The following is a 26,440-nucleotide window of genomic DNA, read 5'->3' on the forward strand; positions in this document are numbered from 1 at the left end:
TCTAAGGTAATCTGCTGAGACATACCTCAATCATCACGTCATTTTAATTGATGCACTTTTTGGAAAATCGTCTGCGAAATGTTGCAACAAAAGTCATGCTTTGAACGATTAGAAAACATAATCGTTTCCCCAACCCTTCGCCTTGTGATAATGTAGCTGAGATCCTGGCATATTATGGAACACCATCTACCTCCATCGCTGTTCTCACCGACGGCACTATATCATCCCAATGCTACTCAACAGTCGGCGACGACTCAAAGACTGTTTTCCAAGCATGTAGCATCAGCAAACCTGTCGCAGCCATGGCTGCGATGAAGCTCGTTTCCCAAGAACGTCTTTCTCTTTTCGAAGCTATAACATCATATCTTCCTCCCTCGCTGCTCACATGTATCACTACGCCTGAGACAGCAGCTCTGCTCAAACATGTGACGGTGAAGCATCTTCTAAGCCACACCTCTGGTCTTACCGTCCACGGTCTTCCAGGTTACGATGGTCCGGGTTTGCCTGATGTTGACACCATCCTTTCAGGTCAAGCACCGACCAACACATTGCAAATCCGTCTCGCCGGGTTTCCAGGTTGCCGATTTGCCTACTCGGGTGGAGGTTACATGATCCTGCAGATGATTCTCGAGCTCATCACCTCCAAGTGCTTTGCAGATCTCATGCACGAGCTAGTCTTCGAACCATTGCAGAGAACAAGATCATCTTACCGTACGCCCGGACGCGGTGATAACTACGCCAGCTCTTACTACACAGGTTACACGAAGATGGAATCACGCTTTCATATCTACCCAGAGCAAGCAGCAGCAGGTCTGTGGACCACGCCCAGCGATCTGCTCAAGGTTGTGAAAGCTCTGCAGGACTCTGTAGCGCCATCTTCAGATACAATAGCATTTTGGCCTCGAGATATGGCAAAGGAAATGCTGACAGGAATCAGCGACGGATACGGCATAGGCTGGAACGTATCATACAAGGGAGACAGCGCCGCCGGCGTACCGTCTGCTATTCAGCATTCAGGCGATAATCATGGCTTTAAATGTCATTTGTTCGGCTTTCTGCCAGAGTCATTCGAGGCGAAAAGTGACTGTGGCGCCAAGAAGAAAGACACAACACTCGAATCCTCGGGCGTGTGTGTTATGACTAATTCTGGTCAAGGATACGACGTTGTCTGTAAGATCATGCACGCTCTTGCATATATAAAAGGCTGGCCAACATTGGCGAATGAGGCACAGAAAAATATGGTGATCGTACCGTTTTCATGCTCCCAGAGTGAAGAAATCCCATATGTCAAGTATGAGGAGACATGGCAAGATTGGACGGGCAGATGGGCCCAAGAATGGAGCTTGGTCAATGTTCGTGGCGTACCGCAGATGCAATTCCAAAATCTGCCCGCGGTGCAGCTGCTACCCGCTGCCATATCTGCTACGTTGCAGGAGGGAAGGCCATGTTTCAACTTTGTTGCTGAAGGACTGGATGTCATGGTCAAGCTGGGGTGGAGACATGACTTGAGAGTGATAGACGTCTGGCATGGAGGCCGAGGTGATATTACAGCTTTAGAGCGACCATCGTGAAACATAGCGTATAAATGACGCGAATGCTTGTATTTCACTTGACATAATATAGCCCACTAAATGAGCCAGATTAGCGAAGCAGGCGCTCAGATTTGCAGATTCTCAAGTACGATCTTTGATTGTAGAAGTATAGTAGAAAGAAAAGTCAAATCGTCAACTTATCTATCAACACCATGTAGACCGCGACTCCAGTGGATTTTCAGTAGTACTCCTGCCTATAATTGGCAGCTCCATGCAATTTAATAAAATCGATGCCGAACGTCCAAGAATGTCCAGGGGTATCGCAAAAAAAGTTAAAAGATGGTCGACTCTAAACTTGCAACTGTGTCAAAGTAAATGGACGCTCGGGCCGTCCTAGTAGCCTATGGTTGCGGAGTGGCAGGCCTGGACGCATACGGCGTATGGGCTCTGGACAATGGCCCATTGATGACCTCGGCGTCGAGAAAGTCTTTACTGTCTGTAACGAAGCCCATGTTTGTGCTGAAGTCTATTAGCAATGCTCCTTGTATTTACGACTTCGTGGCACCTACGCGATGTTGTAATCACAAACTTCTTGGGCATTGAGACCGGTCATGGTTGCTGCGCAGTCACTGATGAGAATGCAATCCCAGCCCCAGTTGTACGCATCAGTAAGCGTGCCCAACAAACACTGATCTGTGTTGACGCCTGCAAACAGTAAGGTCTTCTTCCCACTGGCGGTGAGCCATTTGTGCATGGGGAGTTCAGGACTCCACATGCCACTCATTCGAGCTTTATCGAAGCGAACATCATCAGGTGTCATATAAGCCTTCAAGGGTTCGTAGATGTCGGCATTCCATGTGCCTGTAAAAAGGCATCTCTCTTTGCCGCCTTTGTTATCGGGAATCGGGGCGCCAAGTCCAACATGCCACCCATGACCCTTGTCCTTGATCATGTTCCTGTTGAAACCCCGGGTCACTGCTGCTGGCATGACCTTGAGGTCATGGTCGTTGATACCCCAGTTGCACCAAAGGACCTGGATTCCTTCCTTGCGGCATCGCGCAATGACCTTGAGTAGAGGATCAATTGTCGCAATACCTCCGGAGTGGTCGTGATACATGGGGTGTACAAAGTAATTTTGCATGTCAATCACGACCAAGACTGATTTGGCAGGATCAATCGCGCAGCCGCGATGGTTTCTGATTCCATCGTCCGCATCGAGGATCAATTTACGAGCTGAGCCGCGAGAGAGGTCGAAGCGCTTCGAAGGAATATGGTAGTACCATTGGTCGTCACCCCCGAACGCGACGTGCTCTTGGACGTCGTGTTCGACGGGTGGGTCAAACTGATGAGCAAGCTCGTTGATGTGTGCAACTTCTGCTTCGGATGGGGCCATTCAGCTGGCCTACGACTAGACCAAGGAATGAAACAGGATGTCTGGTTATGGCGCTTGTCGTCAAGCTGCAGGAGCTAGAGACCAGATATTTGGGATTGTGAGTGAGACGATGTGGTCTCGTGAGGAAAGAGGGGTGAGAAGGAAGGTCGAAAAGATTATGAACTGATAAGACTTTAATCCCTGGGGTAGTTATAGAGTTTACCTTAAGATAAGGCGTCGAAAAAGCAGTACAGTAAAAGAGACAGGCACCTTTAGTGCAAGGCATGACGTTTCGCGCAATGCCTTTTCGGTGGTGTGGTAACCCTGTCTGCGTCAAGTGACCTAACTGCATCTGTTTGCTAAGGTACCTTACATTTGATCGTCTCCACGGGATTTCCCTTCTGATGTTGCTGCTGATAGATGATTCAATCGTCCTGCAAAAGTGTCTAGAGCTGTCGTCGGAATTAAGGTGGATTCGCATAAAACATTAGCAGTGCCGCAGCAGCGTTGGTGAGTCATGTGCTCTGTGAGTCAACAAAGGGAGCGAAGCTTCATACACAGATATTACACAGCTTACTGTCATAGTCAGGCGCATTAGCTCGAACGCAACATGTTGTTCCCGTATACAAAACACGAGGAGTCGAGAAATTTTTGTCTCAATCAGTGGATCTGCAACTGTGAACGGAGGATAATCTGACTGCCTTCTTAGCGAGCGATCTACAAATCTGTATACAGTATTTGCCTTTGCTGAACTCCGAAGGCCAACTACTGAGACAGGTACGGTAAGCCTGCCATTTTTGTGGCTTGCTCCAACGCCGAAGTCCCTCACTTTTGTTTACCGCTGACACCGCTGACATTGGCAGGCTACCACATTTTGGACTCCGCATATGGATAACGATCAATACAACGCCTTCCATTGGGTTTTGTAGGATCGCATGTCGTACAGCTAAGTTAGGCTTCCACTTTGTGCACTTGTCAGGCTTCCGAATTGTGACTCCGCTACGACGTTCCGCACCTGAGGAGCTGTCCCACATTACACGCGTGAGATAGTGAACAACATATGCAGTACTCGTAAAGTCAATGGACAGTATAAGTATACCCCTTGATCCCACCCATTATCGTTCTCATTCTCTATCTTCAATATCATCCAAAGCAATACATCCACTGCTACACTAGACTTGACTTGCCCAGCTACCAATTCAATTCGAAATATATCCTCGATCAAAAGCTATATAATCTTTGCTTTTGACCATATCATCTACACAACTTCCACAATCTACACCCATCTTCCCAAAACCTCACTACTACCAACACCGCAAAAATGCCAGGAGGACCAAGCTGGGCTCATACGGTTGACAGCAACCACCTCATGGACTTTCACATGCCCTTGATGAAGCCGAGCCAATATCCTGTCAGAAAGGTCAAAGCCCCAGCAAGCAAATCGCCAAATCAACTGGAAAAGCAAAGTACCAACACGACTACCGTCTCCACATCGTCGGCGGCGTCAACATTGACCGCCAACTCTGTCGAGAACGAGAAGTATGCTGCCGCCACAGCGAAGAAGGAGCGATCTTCTTTCTCGCAGCTGGTGAAGGATACGAAGAAGGCTTTCTCCAGCAAGAATAAAAGCAAGGAGAACCAAACAGACGAGAAGTGAGAAGTGCTTCACGATTTTTTGGTTGGGCAGTTTCTCACGCGGTCCCGACTTGTTATGGCGTACTTCTTATGTTTTTTTTTCTTTACAAGGATTGTGCTTCTCTCATTGATCAAGCAGCCATGCTGCCGAGCATCAATGATTGAATTGCTATGGGACGATGAAGCGAATAGGCATGGAGTTTTTGGCGTGTTACAATGGGGTTATGATTCGCAGAGTCGGAGTAGAGATGATGAACTATATCGGTTCTTTGAAATCAAGTTCAATCTGCACCTACCATACTATTCTTTCCCTTGGTAGACATGCCGTTGTGATTTGTAGATTGACTGTTACTCTTCTTCCACGACAGCCTCGAGGGGTAAGGCGCATGAACGGACCGAGTTCTTGTTGTGAAAGTGGACCGCAGCGTGCATAGTTGGCACACTCAGGAATAATTACAAAGAGCACTTTGTACAAGTCTTCAGTATAACAATATATATACCACCATGGCAGATCAACGTATGTATGGCATCAGCCCCAAAAGGTGCTTGCGCAATGACCACTTTAAACTTCAGAGATCAAAACAACTTGGTTGAAAATGGGTAGAGTGTCATAAAGGCGATAGTCATTACAGCCTATGGTATATTGAAAAGACGCAGTATTCCTGCGCCAACCCTAATGAACCCATGCCCAAATCCAGCAAACCCACAACTTTTCGTATCCTCGCATAGCGCTTACTTGAGGGGGATGAAACGGGAAGAGTGGGTGGCACCAATACCGGGGCGACCGTGCTTGACGGGGTGGCTAAAGTACTGTTAGTGAACATACAAATGAAATAAGAAAGTGTGGGAACGTACTAAGAGATGGAGAACTCTCCAAGGTAGTGTCCGACCATCTCGGGCTTGACCTCAACCTGGTTGAACTCCTTACCGGAGTAGACGCCGACGACGGAGCCAATCATCTCGGGGACAATGATCATGTCACGGAGGTGGGTCTTGACGAGGTCGGGCTTCTCGTTGGCCTTAGCCTCCTGCTTGGCCTTGCGGAGCTTCTTGATGAGGCCCATAGGCTTGCGCTTAAGACCACGGTTGAATCTTCTGCGAGCGCGAGCGTGGACGACATCACGGAGCTGCTCAGAGGAGAGGTCGAGGAGCTGGTCAAGGTCGATACCACGGTAGGTGAACTTCTTGAAAGCTCTCTTGGCCTTGAGGGCTGTGAAAGACAACTCATGTCAGTTCCAATTTTTTCCAACTTCCAGCACCCCTTTAGTGGCCTGCCCACAGGGTTTCATCCTCAGAGTGTGGCCCTTTCGGACATGCCGCTGAAGGGGTGCATTTAGAGATTTTTCACTCCGTACCTGCGGCCTCCTCGGCGTTCTGTGATAGATTGTCAGCACATTATTTTTCTGTAATAAGGAGATGTTCTGTTGCACAAACGTACGTATTCGGGGTCGATGTCGGCCATTTTGATTGATCGTGATAAGTCGCGGTGGTGGGCAAAGGCTGAGAGTGCAAATGTGAGTGCGACATAGGTTGGAATTTGAACGCTCGCTTGCGACGGCACTTGCCGCAACGCTAGCTCGAAGCCGACCACGCCAAGCACACTCGGACGTATTTTCGCCTAGCCAGAATCACCATCGCGAAAAGTTGAGCCTTGGATTCTCTCTTCTAACCACGATCCTTTGAACCAGAAGAGCCTTTCTCCGTGTTAAGTCAGCGGTTAAATCGATTGATTCTCTAGTTCAAACACAACAGTGAGCATCTCCCATCATCAGCGACAGATAATCGAGAGCAACAGCATTCTAACAAGCACCCATTTTCAGCCTTCAAAATGAAGTACCTCGCAGCCTACCTCCTCCTCCAGCTCGGCGGCAACGAGTCCCCCGCCGCTGCCGACATCAAGACCGTTCTCGAGTCCGTCGGTATCGAGATCGAGTCTGAGCGTCTCGACAAGCTCATCTCTGAGCTCGAGGGCAAGAACATCCAGGAGGTATGAGAGAATCCACACACGAATCGCAAAACCCAATTATATGAGAAAGAAAACACATCTGACAGACTTTTTTGCTATCTAGCTCATCGCTGCTGGCTCTGAGAAGCTCGCCTCCGTTCCTTCCGGTGGTGCTGGTGCCGCTGCTGGCGGTGCTGCCGCCCCTGCTGCTGGTGGTGCCGCCGAGGAGGCCCCCGCCGCCGCCAAGGAGGAGGAGAAGGAGGAGTCCGACGACGACATGGGCTTCGGACTTTTCGACTAAGCGTATCGCCTCGAGGAGAAGAGAAGTTGTGTCAAGGATCTGGGACTTTAGCTATGGCTGGAAAATGCATGGATGCGCTACGGCGTATTGGGAGGGAATTTTTCACTGCACAAATAGCAGTATATCATCTCTGGATGGCACATCCATAGTCAGGTCACCAATAAAAGATCCAGTCGACCCTCCACACGATTCTCCACAAACGATTTTCCTGCCGTTGGGACTCCTTATATAGCGCAATGGCCGTAGATAGCGTCTCCAACAGGGACTCTCTGCCGCTATCATGCTTTTTGTGATGCGAGCAAGGATCAAGAATTTACTCCATTGTGTTATTTGACTCGGTGCCATACAGAGTGAACTCTGACGCTCATGTCTTTTGCTAGCTACCTTATGCGTTCAATGTGCTTGAATCAATATCCTCCACACTTCTTTATTTTGCCCTATAAAAAAGCCTCCACCGATTCCCAAGTCTTGGCTGATCATGCACATGTACCTCGGTGTCTTCTATGGGAGGCATGCGGCGGACAAATGTTTCGCCGGGGCCGGTGTTCTTTGGTTTGCATGCGGTGGCATAAGAAGGCTCGTAAACTGCGACTTCTTTCCAACAAACACCCTTCTCGCTTTTGGCCTGTCTGCGCTCCTGGCAAGCAAGAATAGCAGTAGCGGCGCTGCTTATCATTCGCATCGTCACCGCCTCTGTCCATCATCAATCTATCGCTGTTCGCAGCATGTCTGATACCGCACTATATGACATACCGCGATAATCAAGTGAAACTCGTTTCTTACTCTCTCTCGCCTTTCCGCCGACATGAGTGTGAGTGGTCAGCTAACAAGTCCTCCATCGTTCTCTGACTCATCTTTCACAGTTACTTAATTCCATCCTCTCCTCGATCAATGATGGCCGAGGACCCGCACCCAAACCATTGCCTGTCGCCTCTGCGCCGAAGCCCACACCGCTGCCGAGGAAAGACAATACTGCCTTGAACACGACCAGGCCACAATCATCATCCATCAACTCGTCCGCTGGTTCAGGCTCGACTATAGCGCCAAAGCGCAAGGCGGAGGATGTGGGCAGAGATATGAAGAGCAAGGCTCCCAGAGTTGATTCCGCCTCAAGCCTCCCTGCTCCGGTGTCTCGAAGCACGACCAGCTCTCCTGCCCAACGACAAGGCTTACCACCTCCGCCGAAGACACAGGTTCCCTACCGAGGGACGATGGGTGGTGCGAAACCAGCAACCGCGGCAACGGCTGCCACTCCATCGGTACCGGCTGGCAAGGCTGCGGCAGGTGCAACCCCCGCCCATACCCCTACCTCTTCTGCCCCCAAAACCGGTTACCTCGCAATACTGGAGCGAGCCAAGGCAGCACAAGAAGCCGCAAAGCAAGCAGGCCAGATCAAGCACAAGCCTGCGGAAAAACTTACCAAAAAGGATCGCCTCCGGTTACAGGCTGAGGCAGCAGCAGCGCAGAAAGGCAAGAGTGTGCCAGCCAGAGCTGCACCGGGAGTCAAGGGAAGAAGCAAGAGCGCAGACCTCGTAGACAGCAAGAGTGCACAAGCTAGAAAGGATCGAAAGCCGGTGGATCTGGGCTACAAGGGAACGATGCGTGCCGGACCCACGCCACTTCCATATTCCGGTACGATGCGACCCTCGGGCTCTGCTGTCCAACGCAAACCACAGCCTGCATCATCTCGGGACAGATATCGTTATGCAAGCTATTCTGACGAAGAAGACGATATGAAGGAAGATGAGGAAGATTATGAATCTGAATCCGACATGGAAGCTGGCATGGATGACGTCGACAGAGAGGAGGAAGAGGCACTTCGCGCAGCCAGACGTGAAGACGCAGAAGCCCTGCGCCAGGAGAATGAGCTGAAACGTGCCAAACTGGAGAAGAAACGGAAGCTCGAGCAGTTGGCTGCCAATGCCAAAAAGAAGGCCGCGCGCTATTAGAGTCGAGTTGAAAGAGGAGACGAGCGAGCCTGACTAATGAGCAAGAGCAAGAGAGTCAACAGCCACCGAACGCTGTCCTCAGTCTGGCAAGGATCACTACGATGCATATGAAATGGGTGAAGGCGTTGGAACTTGTCGACATTAGCGAAGCATGCATACATCGGGAGGTCAGTATTTTGGCCATTTGCCAAGGCGTTCGTCGGTTGTTTACACTGTCCTGGATGTATAGTGCTCTGAATCCATTAACTCTATATTTTCGTACTTATCTCAGTCCAGAGACGCTCGGTCTCACTGGTGAACAGACAAGTTATAGTCACCTTTGTGAGCTCGAAACAGTCCATTCTGACTTTCACCCTCTTGTGCTCTGTGACGCCTGCGTGAGCGGGCCCTAATCAGCAGTGCAGAGAGAGCGTGTCACAGATATCACAGATGCCTCAGGCACCCAGGTAATTGCGGATAGGTTAACAAAACTTCATGAACCGACCAACCAAAATGACAAACGCACGAAACGTGATTAGTGGTCCTGATATGCTCCGAGGGACCTCTTGTCTCAGCACTGCGCAGTGTGGCTGAAGCCACTTTGACAGGCACGATGCACTGGTTGGTGCACGTACTGTACTCTACGACGACATGCATGAGGGTGTGCCTGATCGACCTCTTTACCCTTGGCCACGCATACCATCGGCTTTACTTGGCACGTCCAACCCCCCAAAACCTGGGGCAAGGCGATGTCGTGATAGGATGCCGAGGCGTGATGCTTACAACATCACCTGCTCAAAACTGGTGGTGCTTTTTGGTGTTCGTTGCATACGTGATTTCTGGTCTTGATTCGACGGATCATCTCATCCTGGCGGATTCTTGCGTTATGCCTAGATGGACTGACAGTTGAATTCTTCTTTGTCAATCTTTCGACCAGCCAGACAGCCATCGTGAGATCTCTTGGTAATTGAGCTCACTTCACCCTATCTTTGTAGATTTGTCTCCTCGTGCTATTGTTCGCTTTTGACTCAGACTACTATTTAATATCCCTGCGAACTGCACTTTTCCTCATTCATCTGCATGTTACAGGAGAAGTCGAATAGATTACCAGCGCATCTGTACCTGCACCTGCATCTCACTGCACCTGCGTCAAACCTACCACACATTACCAATACCAAAGGTCTCTTCCACTTTTCAAGATAATCATTGCACTTTACTGTCTTTCTTCTCATCTCGTCCTTTACAACAGTCATCATCGTACAACATGCTTGAAATGCCTTCTCACGACCTAGGCTCCGTCAACAACTCTACTCTGACCAACGGCGTCTCACCAATCGAGGAGAACGTGTCGTTGCCACCGAAGCATGCATTTGGGACTTTAGCCGTGCATGCAGGTTCGCCTCCTGATCCGGTGACGGGTGCTGTGATAGAACCAGTAAGATTTCTTCCTGCGGATGTCGCTCTTCTTTGATGCAAACATATGTTTCTTTCTGTTGTTGTGAACAGCTCTCGCGTGAGCAACCTGATCGCCATATCACATACTGAGACACGAATCAAACAGATTACACTGTCGACGACCTTTGCCCAATCAGCTGTCAGCAAACCAATAGGACAATACGAATACACGAGATCCTCGAACCCGAACCGTACAAACTTCGAGACCGCAGTAGCCGCGCTCGAACAGGCTCGCTATGCCCTGGCTTTTTCTTCTGGGTCGGCGACGACGGCGACAATCTTGCAGTCTCTCGCGCAAGGTAGCCATGTGATAAGTGTGTCAGACGTATACGGCGGAACGCACCGCTACTTTTCCAAAGTTGCCTCCGCACACGGTGTAAAGGTGACTTTCACCGCGGCTCTCGAAGCCAACGTCAAAGATCTGATCCGAGCGGACGGAAGCACGAAGTTGATCTGGATCGAATCGCCCTCGAACCCGACTCTGTCCCTGGTTGACATTGCCGCCGTCTCGGAGATCGCGCACAAACATGACGTGAAAGTGGTAGTAGACAATACCTTTTTGTCTCCTTACATCCAGAACCCTCTGGTGCATGGTGCAGACATTGTGGTACACAGCGTGACCAAATACATCAACGGCCACTCGGACGTGCTCATGGGTGTTGCAGCGCTCAACTCACCCGAGCTCTACTCCCGCCTCTCCTTTCTCCAAAACGCAATCGGCGCCGTGCCATCCCCGTTCGACTGTTTCCTCGCCCACCGCGGCATCAAGACGCTGCACCTCCGAGTGAGGGAAGCGTCGAAGAACGCGCTCATGGTCGCCGAAGCACTGCAGCGGTCGCCACACGTCAAAGCAGTCAATTACCCGGGTCTGGCCTCGCACGCCCAACACGCCATTGTGGCGAAACAGCACAGGAAGGGACTAGGCGGCGGCATGCTGTCGTTCCGTGTTTCGGCGTCGACTCCAGAGGCGGCGGACAGGTTCTGTGCCGCGACTAAGATCTTCACGCTGGCGGAGAGTCTGGGCGGGGTCGAGTCGCTGGTCGAGTTGCCGGCCAAGATGACTCACGCGGGCATCCCGAGAACAGAGAGAGAGGCGGCTGGGGTGTGGGATGATCTGGTCAGGATCAGCTGCGGAGTCGAGGACGGCGAGGACCTGGTGGCTGATGTTCTGGCGGCGCTGGATGAGGCTGTGAAGGTGTAGAGACGTTGAAGATGTTGATCTCCATAGAGGCACGGACAGGAAAGAAGAAAACGACAATAGATGAATCACCAGAAAAGCTTGGACATTAGGGAAACGGCGCACAAGTGAAAGGGAAGCGGGGTTTATATCCTCTCTTATAGAACTATATGGTGGTCAACGGGACTCTACCAGAGGTCATCGGCTCAATTAGAGGCGATGGCCATGACTACCCTGGCGAGATCCATGTGTATTTCTATCTTACTGGTCGTGGCCTTTGTTTGTGACATGTGTCTTTTTGTTGTGGGAGTATGCCCATGGGAAACACATCTCCCCTCTGACGACTCTCTCAAGCGAAACCCCTCCCACGTCCAATACTCAGTGTCACTTGATCTCCACACGTCCATTTCTCCTCAGCGCCATCCTTTTCCGTCCGATCTCGTCGTCTTTCGGTCTTGCGTGATGCAGTATCAGCACCCCAACGGACGATTGACAGAGTCTCAGGGACGCGAATGTCGATAGCTGATCGGACTTTTCGTTTCTTTCCATCCTTGGCCCTGATTACTTGCGCGAGGCGGTTTGATTCTCTTCTCGGTGCATTCTCGTCTGGCAGGTGGCGAGAGAGAGAAGAGGGGACTCGCGTGAAGGTTACAGTGTGGAGAGGAGCACTTCTGGTTGCTGTGCTTTCTCTTTGCTTTTCTCTCGGTGCTGGTGCCGCGACGCAGCAAATGTGTGAGAGGAAGAAGACTGCTGTGCTTCTGAAGAAGTGGTGTGTGATGGCTTGGTTGACAAAAAAAAAAGGAAAAGCTCAGGAGACGTCCATGGCAATCTGATGCTGCTGCTCCGACACCTCTTCCTCGTGAGCCAGATTGTTCTTGGCAGCAGTGACGTGGTTCCCCTCGCCTCGGGCGATCCTCTCGCTCGTCTTGAGCTGCCACTCGTGCAGCGTCTCAAAGGGGCCGCCCTCGATCTTGACGGGCCTGTCTTCTGCGGGTTTGCCGAGCAGCGTGCCCTGGTACCTCGACTCTTCTCCCGTCTTGCTGTGTTTCTTCTTGAGCGCGGTCAAGTAGTCTTCGCCAGCGACGATGCCCCCGGGACCGACCTCGGGCAGCACACCGGCGATGCGGCGGATCTCCTTGTTCTGGTCACTCATGATCCACTGGATGAACTCTCTGACGTCGCGAGCGTCTTCGTCGGCGCGACGGTTACTCTCGCCGGTGCGCCTCGTGTCGCCGAACTTCATGTCGTCGTAGTCAGACATGGAGTGGCGGAACTTCTCGGTCCAGTCCTCCTCGGCGGCGCTCATGATGGGGATCAGGGCGCCGCACTCGGTCAGCGCCAGGCGCACATCGGTCACGGTCGGGATGTTGGTGTTGTGGTTGTCGAGAGCGTGGTTCAGAGTCGACTCGGCGAGGAGCAGCAGGTAGCGCTCGGCGATGTTGACCAGCGTGTCCAGCACCGAGGGTCGGGTCGAGTGAAAGCCGGCGGCGCGCAGGATGTAGATGATGGGCATTCGCAGGAGCGAAGAATGGAGTTGCTGGGCAGCCGACATTTTCTTCTCTTCTTTCTTTTGTCTTTCTATAATGACAATGTCCCATTCATGGTTTCGTCACGTGAGTTGCTAGCAATCAACCCACTTTGTTCACGGGGAATGATGAAAAGTAATGGATCAGGAAAGAGCAACATAAGGTACTCCGTACAAGTAAGGTAAGGTAGGTACAGAACAAGTGCACAGACCACGACAGCAACTGATGGAGTTCACTGGACAGGAAGGAACGCAGCTGCGTCACTTCTTCACCTTCCGTCCTACTCTACTTTACTCTACCTTGACTATACACCTCCCATCCACATCACTACTGCAGAAACAAGGAAGAGAAGCAGAAACAAGAAAGAGAAGCAGAACCAAAAAGAGAGACAGAAATAGAGATGCGATCATGAAGATCAAGATCAGAGCCTCCGGCGACGGACTGTCTTCGGTGCCCTCAACACCGCTCACAGAGACACCAACCCCGGCAACTGCACAAACTCCAGGAACCACTGGCAAACCACGCATCAAGCTCAAGTCTTCACAGCCTGCCACTCCCGTCGGCGAGGTCGCCCCTTCTGCATTCCCTGCATCGGCATCGGCATCGGCATCGGCATCGTCATCGTCGCCATCACAGCAGCCTCCTCCACTCGCCGAACCGCTGGGACCTCCACCCACCAAACCCAAGAGGCCGTACAACAGAAAGCCAAAACCCCAGGCAGAAGATGGCTCGTCCCAGAAGAAGCGCACAGCCTCGGACGACATTGCTCCTGCCAACACCAAACGTCCCACTCTGTCTCTCCATCCCAGTCGTCGCTCCTCGACCACAAAGGCCGAACAAGACGACGACGACCTCGCCGCACCCACGCCCGTCTCTGCAGGTCCCAGGATCTCGCTCAAGGCACGCAAGGCCCAGCCAGATGGCGCTGCTTCGGCTGCCAGAAGAGACAGCAAGAGGGGAGGATTCCGTCTGAAACCAAGTCTCAAGGCTCCTCCGCCCAAGCGACCCGTCGGCGTGGGTTACGACTCCGAAGACAGCGATGCCGAAGTCGATCCCCTGATCGAGTCGCAGTTCATCCTGCGCATGCAGCCCGGTCCCGACTGTGACTACCTGCGCGACGCCATTGCCAATAAGATGGTCGGCCTCCCGCGCAACGAGGGCGGCGCCGACGTCAGCCTCAAGTTCCTCGACAAGGACCATCGCCGCGTCAGTCTGATCGTCAGAGGCACCCTGTATGCCGCCGCCATGCTCGATCTCCCCTGCATTATCGAAGGCATGAAGAGCTGGGACAAGCGTGGTTGGTGGAAGGTCGCCGACATATGCCAGATGCTGCTCGTCCTCGGTCCCACGGAGAGTGACGCCACCGCCAAAACCTATCCTCTGCCCAAAGAGGTCGACAAGAACACCTGGGCATACCCTCACGGCTTGACTCCGCCCATGCACTATGTGCGCAAGCGTCGTTTCCGCAAGCGCGCCAGCTACAGGACCGTCGAACACATCGACGAGGAAGTCGAACGCCTGATTCAGGCAGATAAGGATGCCGAATCCGCCACCTTCAAAGTCGTCGACGACTCCATAGACGACACCATGCAGGGTCCCGACGACGGTGACTACGACGACGACGACGACGACGACGACGACGACGAAGACGCCGACGGCGAAGATCCAGACAACTACCTCAACACGACGGAGAACGGCTACGGAGGCGCATACACCGAGGAGCCCGACGCCGAGGGAGACGACGACGAGGGCTTCGACGTCGATCTGGAAGCCGAATTGCGCGCCGGTCTGGAAACAGGTCACGCCCTACCATCTGCCGTCATCGCCGCCGCCGCCGCCGCCGCTGCTGCTGGCACTGCTCCTTCGGCCACGACAACGACAACGTCTGTCCAACCACCTCTCCCTGTCGCAGATGCCGCCGCGAACCTGGGAGCGGTAGAAAGCGCCATCGCCGAAGCCATGGCCGCCCCGTCCCCCTCGGCCGCAACAGCAGCACCCACACCATCAATCATCGCCCCATCCTCAGAAGACGCCGGCGGCGCACCAGGCGAATCCTCCGAAGACGACGACGACGACGATGACGACGACGAGTCCTCGTCCGACGAAGACGCCATCGACGAAGACCTGGTCGAGCGAGAACGCGAACTCGAGGGCCAGAGACAAGACGTCGAGGAACTCGAGCGACGCATCTCGCAGGCCAAAGTCGATATCGCGGGGCAGAAGAACGCGCTGTTGCGCCAGAGGAAAGTCAAGTTGCTCGAGCAGCTGGAGGAGGAGTTGGGTGTCAAGAGAAGGGCGCTGGGACTGGGCGAGGATGATTGATTCTGTCTCTCTCTTCTTTCTTTGCCCTTCTGCCTTTCTTCTCCCTTACTTTCAATCTTCCAATCGAAGACTGTCAAGTTTTTCTTTTCATGGCTGGTAGTGTTCCCTGACCCCTTCCACTCATTTCTTCGCTCCCTTGCAACGACAAAAATGATACCCCCGATTCCTATACATGCTATAGTCGAAACACCAAGGCAGCAAGACTATTGAATCTTAAAAATATTTCCCCCAAGATCAAATCGCCTCTCACACGACGTCTTTGTTTCTGTTGTTGTGATTTTGATGAACAACATACGGCATGCATGTTCACGCGTATACATTGATATAAAAAGGCGAAGAAAAAAGCAGAAAGAGAAGAAGAAAAATATATATATGTACGTGTAGTTTGAACATGTGTCTGTGATGAGTATGTATGTATGTGTATATGTATGGTATGGTGCGGCACGGGGTGTATGCAGCCAGTAGTCTCCTCTCTCCGAGAAGCCACCTACCAACTGCCCTGAACCGGTCCCTAACGATCCTCCAATAATGGGGCCCTTCAAAGTCTGGAAGGGCGGGCACGTCGGTCATGGCAAGCAGTGCATGCAACCCCTTCTGAAGGTGATCTAAAACCACACCGACCTCCAAGTCTGCAGCACTCTTTGATAATAAGATGACGAAGACGTCGTGGACGACTCTTCGTCGGTCTTTTGTTTCTTGGTTTTCTGTTTCTTTTCTTCTTTTCTGTCGTCGCCGGAGGAAGAGGAAGAGGAATCTGGTTGGTCTGATGATGATGATGATGATGATGATGATGACGATGGTGATGACGAGTCTACGCGTCGTTTTCTTTTCTGTTGATGGGTTTCTTTTTCTTCTTGTTTCGTTTCTGGCTGCTCTTCTTCTACGTCTTCCTCTTGCTGCTCGTGTTGTTCTGTTGCTTCATCGTCATCGTCGTCGTCATCGTCGTCGTCATGTTCCCGTCCCTCCCGCTCGGCGGTGAGTCAGTCTGCCATCTCCACGTCTCTTCGCCCTTGCTGCTGCTGTTGCTCGGGCGACTGCGCGTGGCCTGTCATGTTGGCCGCTGGCGGCGCTGCCGAGGGAGGCATGGGCAGAAACGACGACGACGCGGAAGTACCGGCCGGTCCTGCTGCTGCTGGTCCGGTCTCTCGGGACGCTATGGCTTTCACTCCGTCGACTGTCACGCTTCGGCTGCTGAGGATGCTGTTGTCGTCTTCGGCCTTGACACCTCCTCCTGCACGCGGTGGAGATGCTGCTCCGCCAGCGGCGCGAAACGAAGTCGTAGAGGAAGCAGCAGCAGGGGGTGGGGGCGGAGGGAGATGTCGCGGTGGAGCATGCGGGTCTTCGATCCCATAGGGGAAGATCTTGCGCATGTTCGCCGCGTGCTTCTCCTCGTCTTCTGGCCCGGCGAGGTGGCCGTGCGATGAAGCTGGCGTCAGCGGGGTATGACTGTGTGTACTGCTGGCATGGCTGTGTTGGTGGCTATGATGCGGAGGAGCGTGGTTTTGCTGTTGCTGAGGCGTCTGTTGTTGTACTTGCTGTGGTTGCGGCTGCGCGCACCCTCTGGACCGCTCGTCTCCGTCTCCTGTTGCGGCTGCTTCGAGCTCTTCCTCGTCGCTCTCGTCGTCCATAGAGTCGTCTTCATCGCCGTCAATGTCATTATCATGTTGGTGTCGGTGCGCGTGAGATGGCGTGCCCGGGCTCCTCACACCGTCCGGGTGATCGTGCTCGGAATTGCTGCGTGGCGTGTCTCCACGGTGTCCATTCGCGCTGCTGCTGTCGCGCGGTTTGTGGCCGCTGCCGCTGCCGCTGCCGCCGCCGATATCTTCAGAGGCTTCTTTGCTCTGGCGCTCGGCCTCCTTCTTGGCGTGCACTTTTTTCAGGTTCATCGCACTCGACACGGATCGCATGTCTGGCCGGCCGTCTTTACGTATCAGTACACCGTCAGCATTTCGGATGGGTTTCGTCCGTGTCTTCTTCGTCGCCTGTCCTGGTGTATTAGGATTTGACGATATCTGCGCCGCAGAAGAGCCTCCCGAGGCTGCCACATCCGCGGTCGTGGTTATGGGCATAAAATGAGGGTCGGGATACAGGCTGGACTGCGGTAGTTGCTGCTGATGCTGGTGGTGAGGAAGCTGCTGCTGCTGTTGCTGCAATTGAGGGGGCGGCGGCGGTGCTTGCTGTTGCTGTGGTTGTTGGTGCGGACGCATCTCTGCACTTGGCGGCATACCCGGGTGATGGGGTGGACCAGGCGCCATGTGACGATCAGGAAGGCCGCCTATATGGCCGCCACCTCGTCGTATCAAATTGCCTCGCGCTTGTGCGCCTTGATCTTGCATATGCACCGCGCTTGGTCCCGGTTGGTAGTATCCGCTTGGTGCGACCTGAGCGCTGCTCCATTCCGCTTGCTCCCACTCTGGTGTACCGAGCTCTTCAGTTCCAGCGCTTTTGCGGCCACGCCCCCGTGTGCCCCCGTTTCCAGCCCCACGTCCTCTCCTGGGACTTCCGCGACCGCTCCGTGAAGCTTCAGACGCCGCTTGTCTCTGCGACTCTTGTCGCCAGGATTCTTCCGCAGAGGCCTCTTGGTTTGACAAAACAAAGCGAAGGGAATTGGATGGGGGTGGAAGGCTGCCTCCCGACTCATTCGACGGGTTTCGGCTGTTCGCCAAAGACGGCACTGGCGGCAGAGAGTTCGGTGTCGCTTCAGACGCCTGATACGGCGACGCTGCACGTGTCGACTGCTGCTCGCCGTAGCTCACTCGCGGCATCAGTGGGGCCAGTCTCTGCCGCTTCGGCGAACCGGGTTGTCCAGCCTCGAATGTCGCCGCGTGTCCGTCAGCAGGTATAGTGCGTTTAGGAGCGGCATTTGCATTTACTGCTGCCCATCCGCTGACCGCAGGACTTTCGCTCTGAGGAGTCGAGGTAGGTGCTGGTCCCCCAGGGGGTGCCAGAGTCGAAGAACCAGGCGCATAGCTTCCAGCTGACCGCCATCCAGAGACTGTCGATCCTGACGATGACGGGTCAATGGAGCGAAAGCCTGGCAGCGTTCGCGGCTCACTCGAGGCATTGATGTCACGCGACTCGGGGCTCGGCAGAATGGGCGGGGGCAGCCGATTCTCTGACGAACTCTGGTATAGCACCGACCGTGACTCTGGAGCTGCAGATGGAGTGCTAGTAGAGAATGCCGTCGGTGCAGACTGCGCATGCGACTGCGATGGTGGTGGTGGTGGTGGTGGTGGTGGCGGCGGTGCTTGTGGTGGGTGCGGGGCATAGTCGTGCGTTGGTTCAGCTGACGACAACCCGCCTGGTGCTGGAGATGCATGGCGCTCCAATCGGCGCATCTGGCGCCTCATGATATTCAGGTCCAGCTTGAGACTATCGACCTCATTCACCTTTGCTGTGACATTGCGTAGCTGCTCTGTGAGTAGATCGATTTCGTGAGAGTCCGGTGCCTCTGCCGGAGCGCCTCGTCTCGCAGCAACTTCAGCCTTGACATCTTGGATCGCGGTCACTATGTGATGTTGCTCCTGCTGCAACCGGCCCACGGCGCTGTCGAGGCGTTCGATATGGTGGCGTTGCTCCTCAAGGATGGTGCTGTGGATTTGTAACTGGGATTGCAATTGACTGAACAGCTCCTCTACTGCTGGACGATATTGTGGACCAGCATGTTGGGCAGGACTGCCAGTATGTCTTGGAGGATCCATTGCGCGAGACGTCGGCCCCGTTACGGGTGGCATGGTCCCTGACATTAACGCACTCGCAGCTGGAGATTCTACCAGTCTGTGCATGCGCTCGACATTATTATGGCCGATTAATTCACTATGATGCTCCTCCAGCATCGCCTTTTCGAAGATGGGCTCCCGCACGACTCCAGTTTGAGATGACAGTGTAGTAGAAAAGAAATAATCGAGTCGGATCTCAAAATAAATCGCACGCTTTCCTGCCCAGTTGATTAGAACGAACGACGATAAGGACAGCAGCCCGGCAGTATGGGGGGAAGGCAGAGAGATAGCAGCAGCAGCAGCAGCAGCAGCAGCACCAAGAAATGGAAATGAAAGCACAGAAAAAGGTCAAGGAATGCAGCGAGACCCGAACGCGAGTCTGAGGTACTTACTGGTTGATCGCCTCTTTGAGCCTGAGAATTACTCGAGAGCGAATGGTGCCAAGGGTTTTTTACGGCAGGACAAACATTGGGAAGTGGCTGGATCTGACTATATGAGCAGATAGGCCTTAAGGTAGAAAGAGCAAGTCTACAGTACATGCTTGTAGCTAGGACACTATAATTGTTACGAACGTGAGCATTATGCAATCAGAGCTTAGTCTGCGACCCGCCAATTTGGAATAGATTGCCCTAGAACAACTGGTTGACAGGTGAGGACGTAAATTGAGGGTCAGGCCGTGCAATTGGCAACTGCCGTATGAAAGCGGCGGAGCCGGAGCGCGCTTGATGCTCGGAGAAGCTACCTTACTCTACGCCTCAGTTAGTAGGCACGGCTAAATGTTACCGTAGAGGTAAGCAAAACTTCTGGGAGTGGTGGTCAGTCCTTCTCGACCAGATACAGGGACCGTGCTTCTCTCAGACGTCGGCCTAGATTGGCCCCTCGACATTGCACGCCAAGCAAGGTCGACTCGGTTCGAAGCGCAAGGGCGGCGACGACAGGGATATCGGAGGAGAGGGGCTGGTGTCCGAAGTAGTAGTGAGATAGTGGTAGCAGCAGTGACAGCTACCAACTACTTACTATAAAGAGCTATATCGACCTCATCGGGACCTCTGTTGGCCAATTCAGCCCTCCTCCCAAACTCCGAATTTCCGCCTAGTGACACAGATTGACAGCATATATAGAAGTACACCTAGCTATAGTACGCTCAAAGTAGGGGGAAGACGACGACCCGAACACAGATGAGACATGACTTGAGTACGCAGGTACTTGCCCTCACCTAGTCAGGGCAGGTACACAACTCAATGCGAGGGTACCTTTTCTGTTTTACGAACAGCCGATGGATGGTCAGGACACGTGTGCGTCATATTTTGACTCGCTGTTCGCATCCGGTGCAGTTCGCAGGTGTAGCAAAGCGAGCATCGCATTGACTACCATTTTAGACAAAGCGTAGCGGTAAGACGACCATCCGTCCAATGAGGGCTTCTGAGATGCATAACAGCGACCAGAGACTCCAAGGCAAAGCAACCAAGACCGTTAAAAACTCTTACCGTTGTTACGTGATTGGGTTTGGCACGAGACCGCTTCCGGAAAAGCGCGGGATAAGTGCATTCGTAAGATAGGAGAAACTTCCGTCGCCGACGAGCGAAAGAGTAAAAGAAATCGAGGGCGAAAAAAAAACCAAGATTCCTTTCCTTCCCCAGTAGCGCCAGTGGTATGATCCTGTCTGCCAAATCGATTTAAGCGGTCATCCGTGGCCGTACGACGTTCACGAGCGGAATGCCGCGCGAGGCGTGCCCAAAGTCGCTTAAACCCGCGTGTCGCTAACAAGATCCATCAATCATAGCTGGGTCTTAATGGTGGATCATGTATTTAAGCGCTACGATAAAGCAATGTAGTCTTCACCGATATCACAAATGATCGCCTGCATACGACACCATGTATCTTGCGTTATGCCTAATAGTCTGATTCGCAGGGCTACTCCGGGCCGGTTTTCCCATGTAATGTGTCCAGCATCTAATTATTGCACTGTAGAAGGTAAAAGGTCAGGACGAGTCTGGTTAGAGGCAAGCCCGGGCGTTCTGGCCATGTGCGTGTTAGCCGATGCCCTCGTAAAAGCCTATTTGCTGCCTACAGTACAGCATAGTACAAGGGACGATGATGCAACAAAGGACAGCAGTAGCAAGCAGAGCAGCTTGGAAGAGGGCGCAGTTGTGACTAAGCACTTGTTCGTCCATGCGCATGTTTCAGCTCTGAGGGATCGCCAGTCGGAGGTCTTCATCTGACAGGCCTATTAGCGCTTGCACTGGGGCCGGTACAAGTATCAGAGCATGCCCATGGAACCGGCTATGAATGTGTGCATTCTGCATCCACAACTTCTCGACGGAAGGGGAAGGACACATGAATATATTGAGCACACAGGAGCACGTGCCAGACCCGTATCCAGAACTGGAACGCACCTTTTCCGTCACGGGCCGTACAGCCGAGCAGAAGGAAGGGTTTTCTGAACGTTTGGTACAGTACGACGTTGTTGTGTAAATTATTTCTCCGTGTATAGATGCCTAAGGCTGGCTAGCGGGGGGTTCAGCGTACACACCTGCAGAAAAGCGGCGGGTCCAGATTGTATAGCACAGTGTCAAGTGCGTAAACGACATACGGAGCATGGAAGTCTATTTTCACATGCACTTTTGCGTGATGTTTCGACCGTACCAGTGTAGGCATAGGCAATATGTGATGGGAGCACGTACCGTGGCTTCTCGACGATCGAGTAATACAAGACTGACTCACCCACACGTGGTCATCACTTGTTGCATCTCAGGGCGTTGGGGTCAAGGTGAGGTTCAGAGGGTCGGCACCAGAGCAGAGGGCCATCCCAAACATGGTTATTGAACCCTACAAGCAATGTATTGTGCTTTATTGAGATGCGGCAACAACAATAATGGTGCTGGCAACAAGTACGGAGGCACCTTTGGTTGTATTGTGAGTGAAAGCCAGCTTGGTCCGTGCGTCAACACCTCCGTCCTCCAGTGACATACACACATACAGTACAGTATAGTAAAGTGCGTATATCATAATCATAAGGATAAGGTATACAATCCACACACGCCCGATCAGCACAAGTGTGGCGTCTGGCGCACAGCGACCGACTCACAACAAGCATACATCTTACTATTCTTTCATGTCACTCGCATGACTTACCTCTCGGCGCAGGGTGGTGACGGTAATTTGTCTCTTCATCCAGCCGCGCTCTCTTGCCGTGGCCCGCACTGTCTTTCGCGCTTCGTGACCTGACTTAACCAAGTCTTCGACTATTCCTTGCGCATACGGTCAACATGCCGCATGCCGTAGAGCAAGATGAGTTGGACTACCAGCAAAATGATGATCTCGGCGACGACCTCTTCAACCAGATTCTGAATGCGCCACCGGAAAGCCAGAGCTTCACTCTGGACCTGGATCGTGATCTGGACATTGGTGAAAAGGCAGACGATGCCCAGGACTTTGAAGATATTGGAGATGATGATCTGGCTGAAGACGAGGACGAGCTTGCCGACGCGCCTGCTGCTCGCAACGGACAAGAGGCGATCAATGGTGGTCAGGAAAATGCACCTCAGAATCCGGATGGCGAAGAGGGCTTCGATGATGATATGGACTTTACCTTTGGAGATGATCTGTTCGGCGACGATGACCAAGCGGATCAAAATGCACATTCAACCGACCTTGCTAACAACGCCAACAACAATAACAACCTCGATAGCGACGCCGCTGCTGATGCTGCTCTTTTCGCCCAAGAGACCGAGGCTCTTGCGCCATCCTCCCCGCCTACAGTCACAGGCGGTCTTGCACTTCCTTCGAAACGTGTCGCATTACCTGGGTCGAGGCCCTTACTCCCCGGTCAACAGCTCAATGGGCTTGCCTCCTCGCTCGACACTCCACTCGAGGACGATCTAGCGCAGGAAACACAAACATACGCCGATGAGGAGGAGGAAGACGACGAGGAAGATGACCAAGTACTCGAGCAGCGTCGCCTGTTCGAGCAAATGGCTATAGAGAGAGAGCAGCGTTTGCGAGGAGGCGATGGGGACGAGCGATTGCCGGCAGCAGAAGCTGATTTGGAAACATTCTACAACATCTGGCCTACCTACGATCCCGAAGAACGACCTCGCTTTGTCGAACTTTTCCCACAGCGCCGCGGTCATTACCCATGGAAGACGCCCATCAAACCACCCAAGGCCGTGCAGCCGACCAAGGTCAACCTTGAGCTCTTGCCAGACCAAGAGAAGAGCTTCCGTTTGCCAGGCACCGCTACCACCAACAATACATGGTCGGAGCCCCATGGGACTATTTACATCCAAAAGGCCCAGAAGGAGGGTGAGGAGAGCGAGGATGGCATTGATATCGACGAAGTCGATGAGAATGAAGTCATCGGCGGTGCAACATGGCAAGATCTTACCCTGGTGTGTATAGACTGGGATCTTCCGAGTGTCTCTTCGTCGCCGGCCCACACTACCCAATTTGATAGCGGCATTGACATGAGTGGCGATGTCGACGACATGGACGGGCCTCCTCAGAAGAAGCGGAAGGTGGCGCATGGAACCTTTGACCTGAAGGAAGCCGTTGCATTCTCTCAGACCTTGCCGTCGCTTGACGATCCTGAAAGAGCAGCTGCCAAAATCGCGAAGAAGGTCCAATTAGACATGAACGATCCTGGTCTACTGATCGACGAAAATGTTCCCATTACACAACCCAGGAAAGTCCGACGACTGGTAGGCGACATGGGCCGAGAAGCCAAGAGCGCTGCTGCTCGCGACATGACCCGCCGTTACAACATCAGTAACGATGAGGAATATGAACAGCTCAAAGCCAACCATCAACACAAGGTTCGCAGTACACTTGGCAGCATGGCTGTCGAGCACAGTGTGCCCGCGACGAAGCTGCAATTTCCCTTTTATCGTGTTAGCTTGGAAGAGAAGCAGAAGCGCTCTTTCCATCGCCCAACCTTCACCACTGAGCGTCACGACAGGACCTGGAACTTCCACAAAGTCAAGAGAGTCAAGAGGAAGGAGCTCAAGGGCAAGGAGACGTCTGTCGTCTTCGCGAAAGCAGAAGATCTGTCCATGGCTGACAACTCCAGCGTTTTGTTGCTCGAATACTCCGAAGAACAGCCCATTATGCTGTCGAACTTTGGCATGGGCAACCGACTCATCAATTACTACAGACGAAAGGACGCCAACGATACCTCGAGACCGAAAGAGGAGTTGGGCGAGACGCAGGTCCTTCTTCCGCAAGATCGAAGTCCATTTGCCAACTTTGGCCAGGTCGATCCAGGCGAGATGGTGCCCACAATACACAATGGACTTTACAGAGCTCCCATCTTCAAGCACGAACCCAGGAATACAGACTTCCTTGTGATCTCGAACACTTCGAGTGGAACCGGACGGCAATGGTTCTTGCGAAACATTGAGAACATACACGCTGTTGGCCAGCAGTTCCCCTCTGTTGAGGTCCCTGGCGAACACTCCCGAAAGGTCACGGATGCCGCCAAAAAGCGATTGCAGAACATATCGTACCGGATACACAAAAAGTATACTGAGCACCGCGGCCCTCCCCTCACAAACGAAGTCGTCAAGGCCCATCTGCCAGGAAGCGATATCGCCCAGAATCGTGGTAAGATGAGAGACTTTATGGCTTACGACAAAAACAACGGTCTCTGGCATCTCAAGCCAGGTCACCAAATGCCTGATTTGGATCACGCCAACTACAAGATCACGCCCGAAGAGATTTGTGTGCTCGATTCGATGCAAGTCGGTGTGCAGCATCTGAAGGATCTTGGTCTTAGGAGAGATGACGAAGAGGACAACGACGACAACGCGCAGGACGATGATCACATCGAGCTGCTACTAGCACCTTGGAACACAACCAAGAATTTCCTTCACGCCTGTCAAGGCAAGGCCATGTTACAACTTCATGGAGAAGGCGATCCTACCGCCCGTGGCGAGGGATTCAGCTTCATCAAGACTTCGATGAAAGGTGGCTTTAGAGCGCTCGGCGAGAGTGTTGCGGAGAGACTGGACGCCAAGAAGATCAAGGAGAACGGTGGACACAGTTACAACGTGGCAAAGCAGCAAAAGGCTTATGATGAGTCCATACGACGTATCTGGAAGGCACAGCACGAAAGCTTGGCATCCACGATGGAGCACTCTGATGTCGAAGAGGACATTGATGATGAACCTGAATCTTCGCATCACAGGACTGGTGAGACTCCGCGGTCATCGTTCGGTACACCCGCGTTCAGCAGGCGCGACGACGAAACAATGAGTCAATTTAGCAAGTTCAGTGCGACTCAGAACAACAACTTGGTCATGTACATCGAACGTACTGTGATTGACAAGATTACCGGGATGAAGACGACGGAGACCGAGCGGGTGACCAACCCCCGAGTGATTGCGGCGTACAAGAAGCGCAAGGATAAGGAGCGTATCGAGCGCCTTGAATTGGAGTATGATTATGTTTACTTTCGTCTTCGAGGACTCACTAACAAGTCTGCAGCGCCTATAAGATTAAGCCAACCGGTGATCGCGCCTATGATCTCTTGCAACTTAAGAAGTACGCACAACCTTCCATCCAGTTGCATCGAGCATCGCAGGCTATTGCGTTTGTTACAGGCTTGCTGACAACTTCTACAGTGCGCAGGACGAACTCGATAGACTCAAGAGAAACATGGATAGGCGAAAGGCACGAGAGCGAGCAAAGGCAAAGCCAGGTACCGGTGCAGGATCACCACCGACTGCAGCAGGATCTCCTGCGCCAGATGGTGAGGAAGCCGGCGATGGTGCAGCCGGTGCACCAACAGGCAAGAAAGGTCGCGCGAAGAAGAACGCCGAGGGCACAGCTCGTAAATGCGCCAATTGTGGACAGATCGGTCACATCAGGACCAACAAGAAGTCAGTCCATGTTTTCTTTCTTACTCTCGACTAATGAAATGCTAACCTTGTTTCTTTTCTCAGATTATGTCCTATGCTGAACGGAACCATGAAGCAAGAAGACGCAACGGCAACAGGCTTCGGAGGACCAGCCGGCGGTGCAGGCGCACCACAGAACGGCGAAGGCGGCAGCGGTACCGGTGGGTTCGGCGGCATGTCTCTACCGCTGGCTCTCTAGGAGGCGGGGGCGGTATATCAGGACTGTCGGTATCCTTTCTGAGAGATCACATGCCAGCCTGATCACCTCATCTCACATTGAGTGTTTCAAACCACAAAGAACACTAATCAAGGAATGTGTGTAAGAGATGATGATCCGCAAACGAGCCTTTACTCCTTGCTGTTGTTTTAGACGAAGACACAAAAACACGCGCATGTCCGAAATCAAACTCGAAGCCAACTCGCAAAGGAAGAGAAGAGAGGAAAGAAAGGAACAGAAAAAACAGTAGCAGGGATAAGAAACCTAGTCACCCAACCCCTAACGGGGAAAGAAAAATACATGCATAATCCAACCCCCAAAAGAAGAAAGCATAAGAAAACAAAGAATCCCACCCAAGACATGATATGAATACCACTACCGTGCCAATCTCGAAGTGAGATTCCTAAAAGATCAA

At 52.7% G+C, this 26,440-nt stretch overlaps 9 protein-coding genes across 9 annotated transcripts; 6 read left to right on the forward strand and 3 right to left on the reverse strand.

Annotated features, from left to right (window-relative positions):
- Window positions 1-302: 302 nt before the first annotated feature.
- Window positions 303-1,571, forward strand: AAFC00_002832 (uncharacterized protein; the record flags this gene model as incomplete). The annotated part of the gene is made up of 1 exon (XM_069342212.1): window positions 303-1,571. One exon carries the CDS (start codon window positions 303-305, stop codon window positions 1,569-1,571), a length of 1,269 nt encoding a protein of 422 aa, XP_069198716.1.
- A 362-nt stretch (window positions 1,572-1,933) lies between these two features.
- Window positions 1,934-2,925, reverse strand: AAFC00_002833 (uncharacterized protein; the record flags this gene model as incomplete). The annotated part of the gene is made up of 2 exons (XM_069342213.1): window positions 1,934-2,051; window positions 2,102-2,925. The coding sequence occupies 2 exons, from the start codon at window positions 2,923-2,925 to the stop codon at window positions 1,934-1,936; spliced, it is 942 nt and encodes a 313-aa protein (XP_069198717.1).
- Window positions 2,926-5,271: 2,346 nt separating this feature from the next.
- On the reverse strand, window positions 5,272-6,001 carry AAFC00_002834 (40S ribosomal protein uS19; the record flags this gene model as incomplete). Its single annotated transcript, XM_069342214.1, has 4 exons — window positions 5,272-5,341; window positions 5,395-5,749; window positions 5,895-5,913; window positions 5,978-6,001. 4 exons carry the CDS (start codon window positions 5,999-6,001, stop codon window positions 5,272-5,274), a joined length of 468 nt encoding a protein of 155 aa, XP_069198718.1.
- A 366-nt stretch (window positions 6,002-6,367) lies between these two features.
- AAFC00_002835 (ribosomal protein P2) lies at window positions 6,368-6,785 on the forward strand (the record flags this gene model as incomplete). The annotated part of the gene is made up of 2 exons (XM_069342215.1): window positions 6,368-6,526; window positions 6,609-6,785. The coding sequence occupies 2 exons, from the start codon at window positions 6,368-6,370 to the stop codon at window positions 6,783-6,785; spliced, it is 336 nt and encodes a 111-aa protein (XP_069198719.1).
- Window positions 6,786-7,590: 805 nt separating this feature from the next.
- AAFC00_002836 (uncharacterized protein) lies at window positions 7,591-8,734 on the forward strand (the record flags this gene model as incomplete). Its single annotated transcript, XM_069342216.1, has 2 exons — window positions 7,591-7,596; window positions 7,649-8,734. The coding sequence occupies 2 exons, from the start codon at window positions 7,591-7,593 to the stop codon at window positions 8,732-8,734; spliced, it is 1,092 nt and encodes a 363-aa protein (XP_069198720.1).
- A 1,243-nt stretch (window positions 8,735-9,977) lies between these two features.
- AAFC00_002837 (uncharacterized protein) lies at window positions 9,978-11,369 on the forward strand (the record flags this gene model as incomplete). The annotated part of the gene is made up of 2 exons (XM_069342217.1): window positions 9,978-10,148; window positions 10,275-11,369. The coding sequence occupies 2 exons, from the start codon at window positions 9,978-9,980 to the stop codon at window positions 11,367-11,369; spliced, it is 1,266 nt and encodes a 421-aa protein (XP_069198721.1).
- Window positions 11,370-12,153: 784 nt separating this feature from the next.
- On the reverse strand, window positions 12,154-12,897 carry AAFC00_002838 (uncharacterized protein; the record flags this gene model as incomplete). The annotated part of the gene is made up of 1 exon (XM_069342218.1): window positions 12,154-12,897. One exon carries the CDS (start codon window positions 12,895-12,897, stop codon window positions 12,154-12,156), a length of 744 nt encoding a protein of 247 aa, XP_069198722.1.
- Window positions 12,898-13,279: 382 nt separating this feature from the next.
- AAFC00_002839 (uncharacterized protein) lies at window positions 13,280-15,193 on the forward strand (the record flags this gene model as incomplete). The annotated part of the gene is made up of 1 exon (XM_069342221.1): window positions 13,280-15,193. The coding sequence occupies one exon, from the start codon at window positions 13,280-13,282 to the stop codon at window positions 15,191-15,193; it is 1,914 nt and encodes a 637-aa protein (XP_069198723.1).
- A 6,988-nt stretch (window positions 15,194-22,181) lies between these two features.
- Window positions 22,182-26,007, forward strand: AAFC00_002840 (uncharacterized protein; the record flags this gene model as incomplete). Its single annotated transcript, XM_069342222.1, has 4 exons — window positions 22,182-25,345; window positions 25,396-25,452; window positions 25,533-25,790; window positions 25,854-26,007. 4 exons carry the CDS (start codon window positions 22,182-22,184, stop codon window positions 26,005-26,007), a joined length of 3,633 nt encoding a protein of 1,210 aa, XP_069198724.1.
- Between the last annotated feature and the right edge of the window lie 433 nt (window positions 26,008-26,440).

Source organism: Neodothiora populina (genome assembly GCF_041146345.1).
Source record: "Neodothiora populina strain CPC 39397 chromosome Unknown canker_contig_15, whole genome shotgun sequence".
Lineage (NCBI taxonomy): Eukaryota > Fungi > Ascomycota > Dothideomycetes > Dothideales > Dothioraceae > Neodothiora > Neodothiora populina.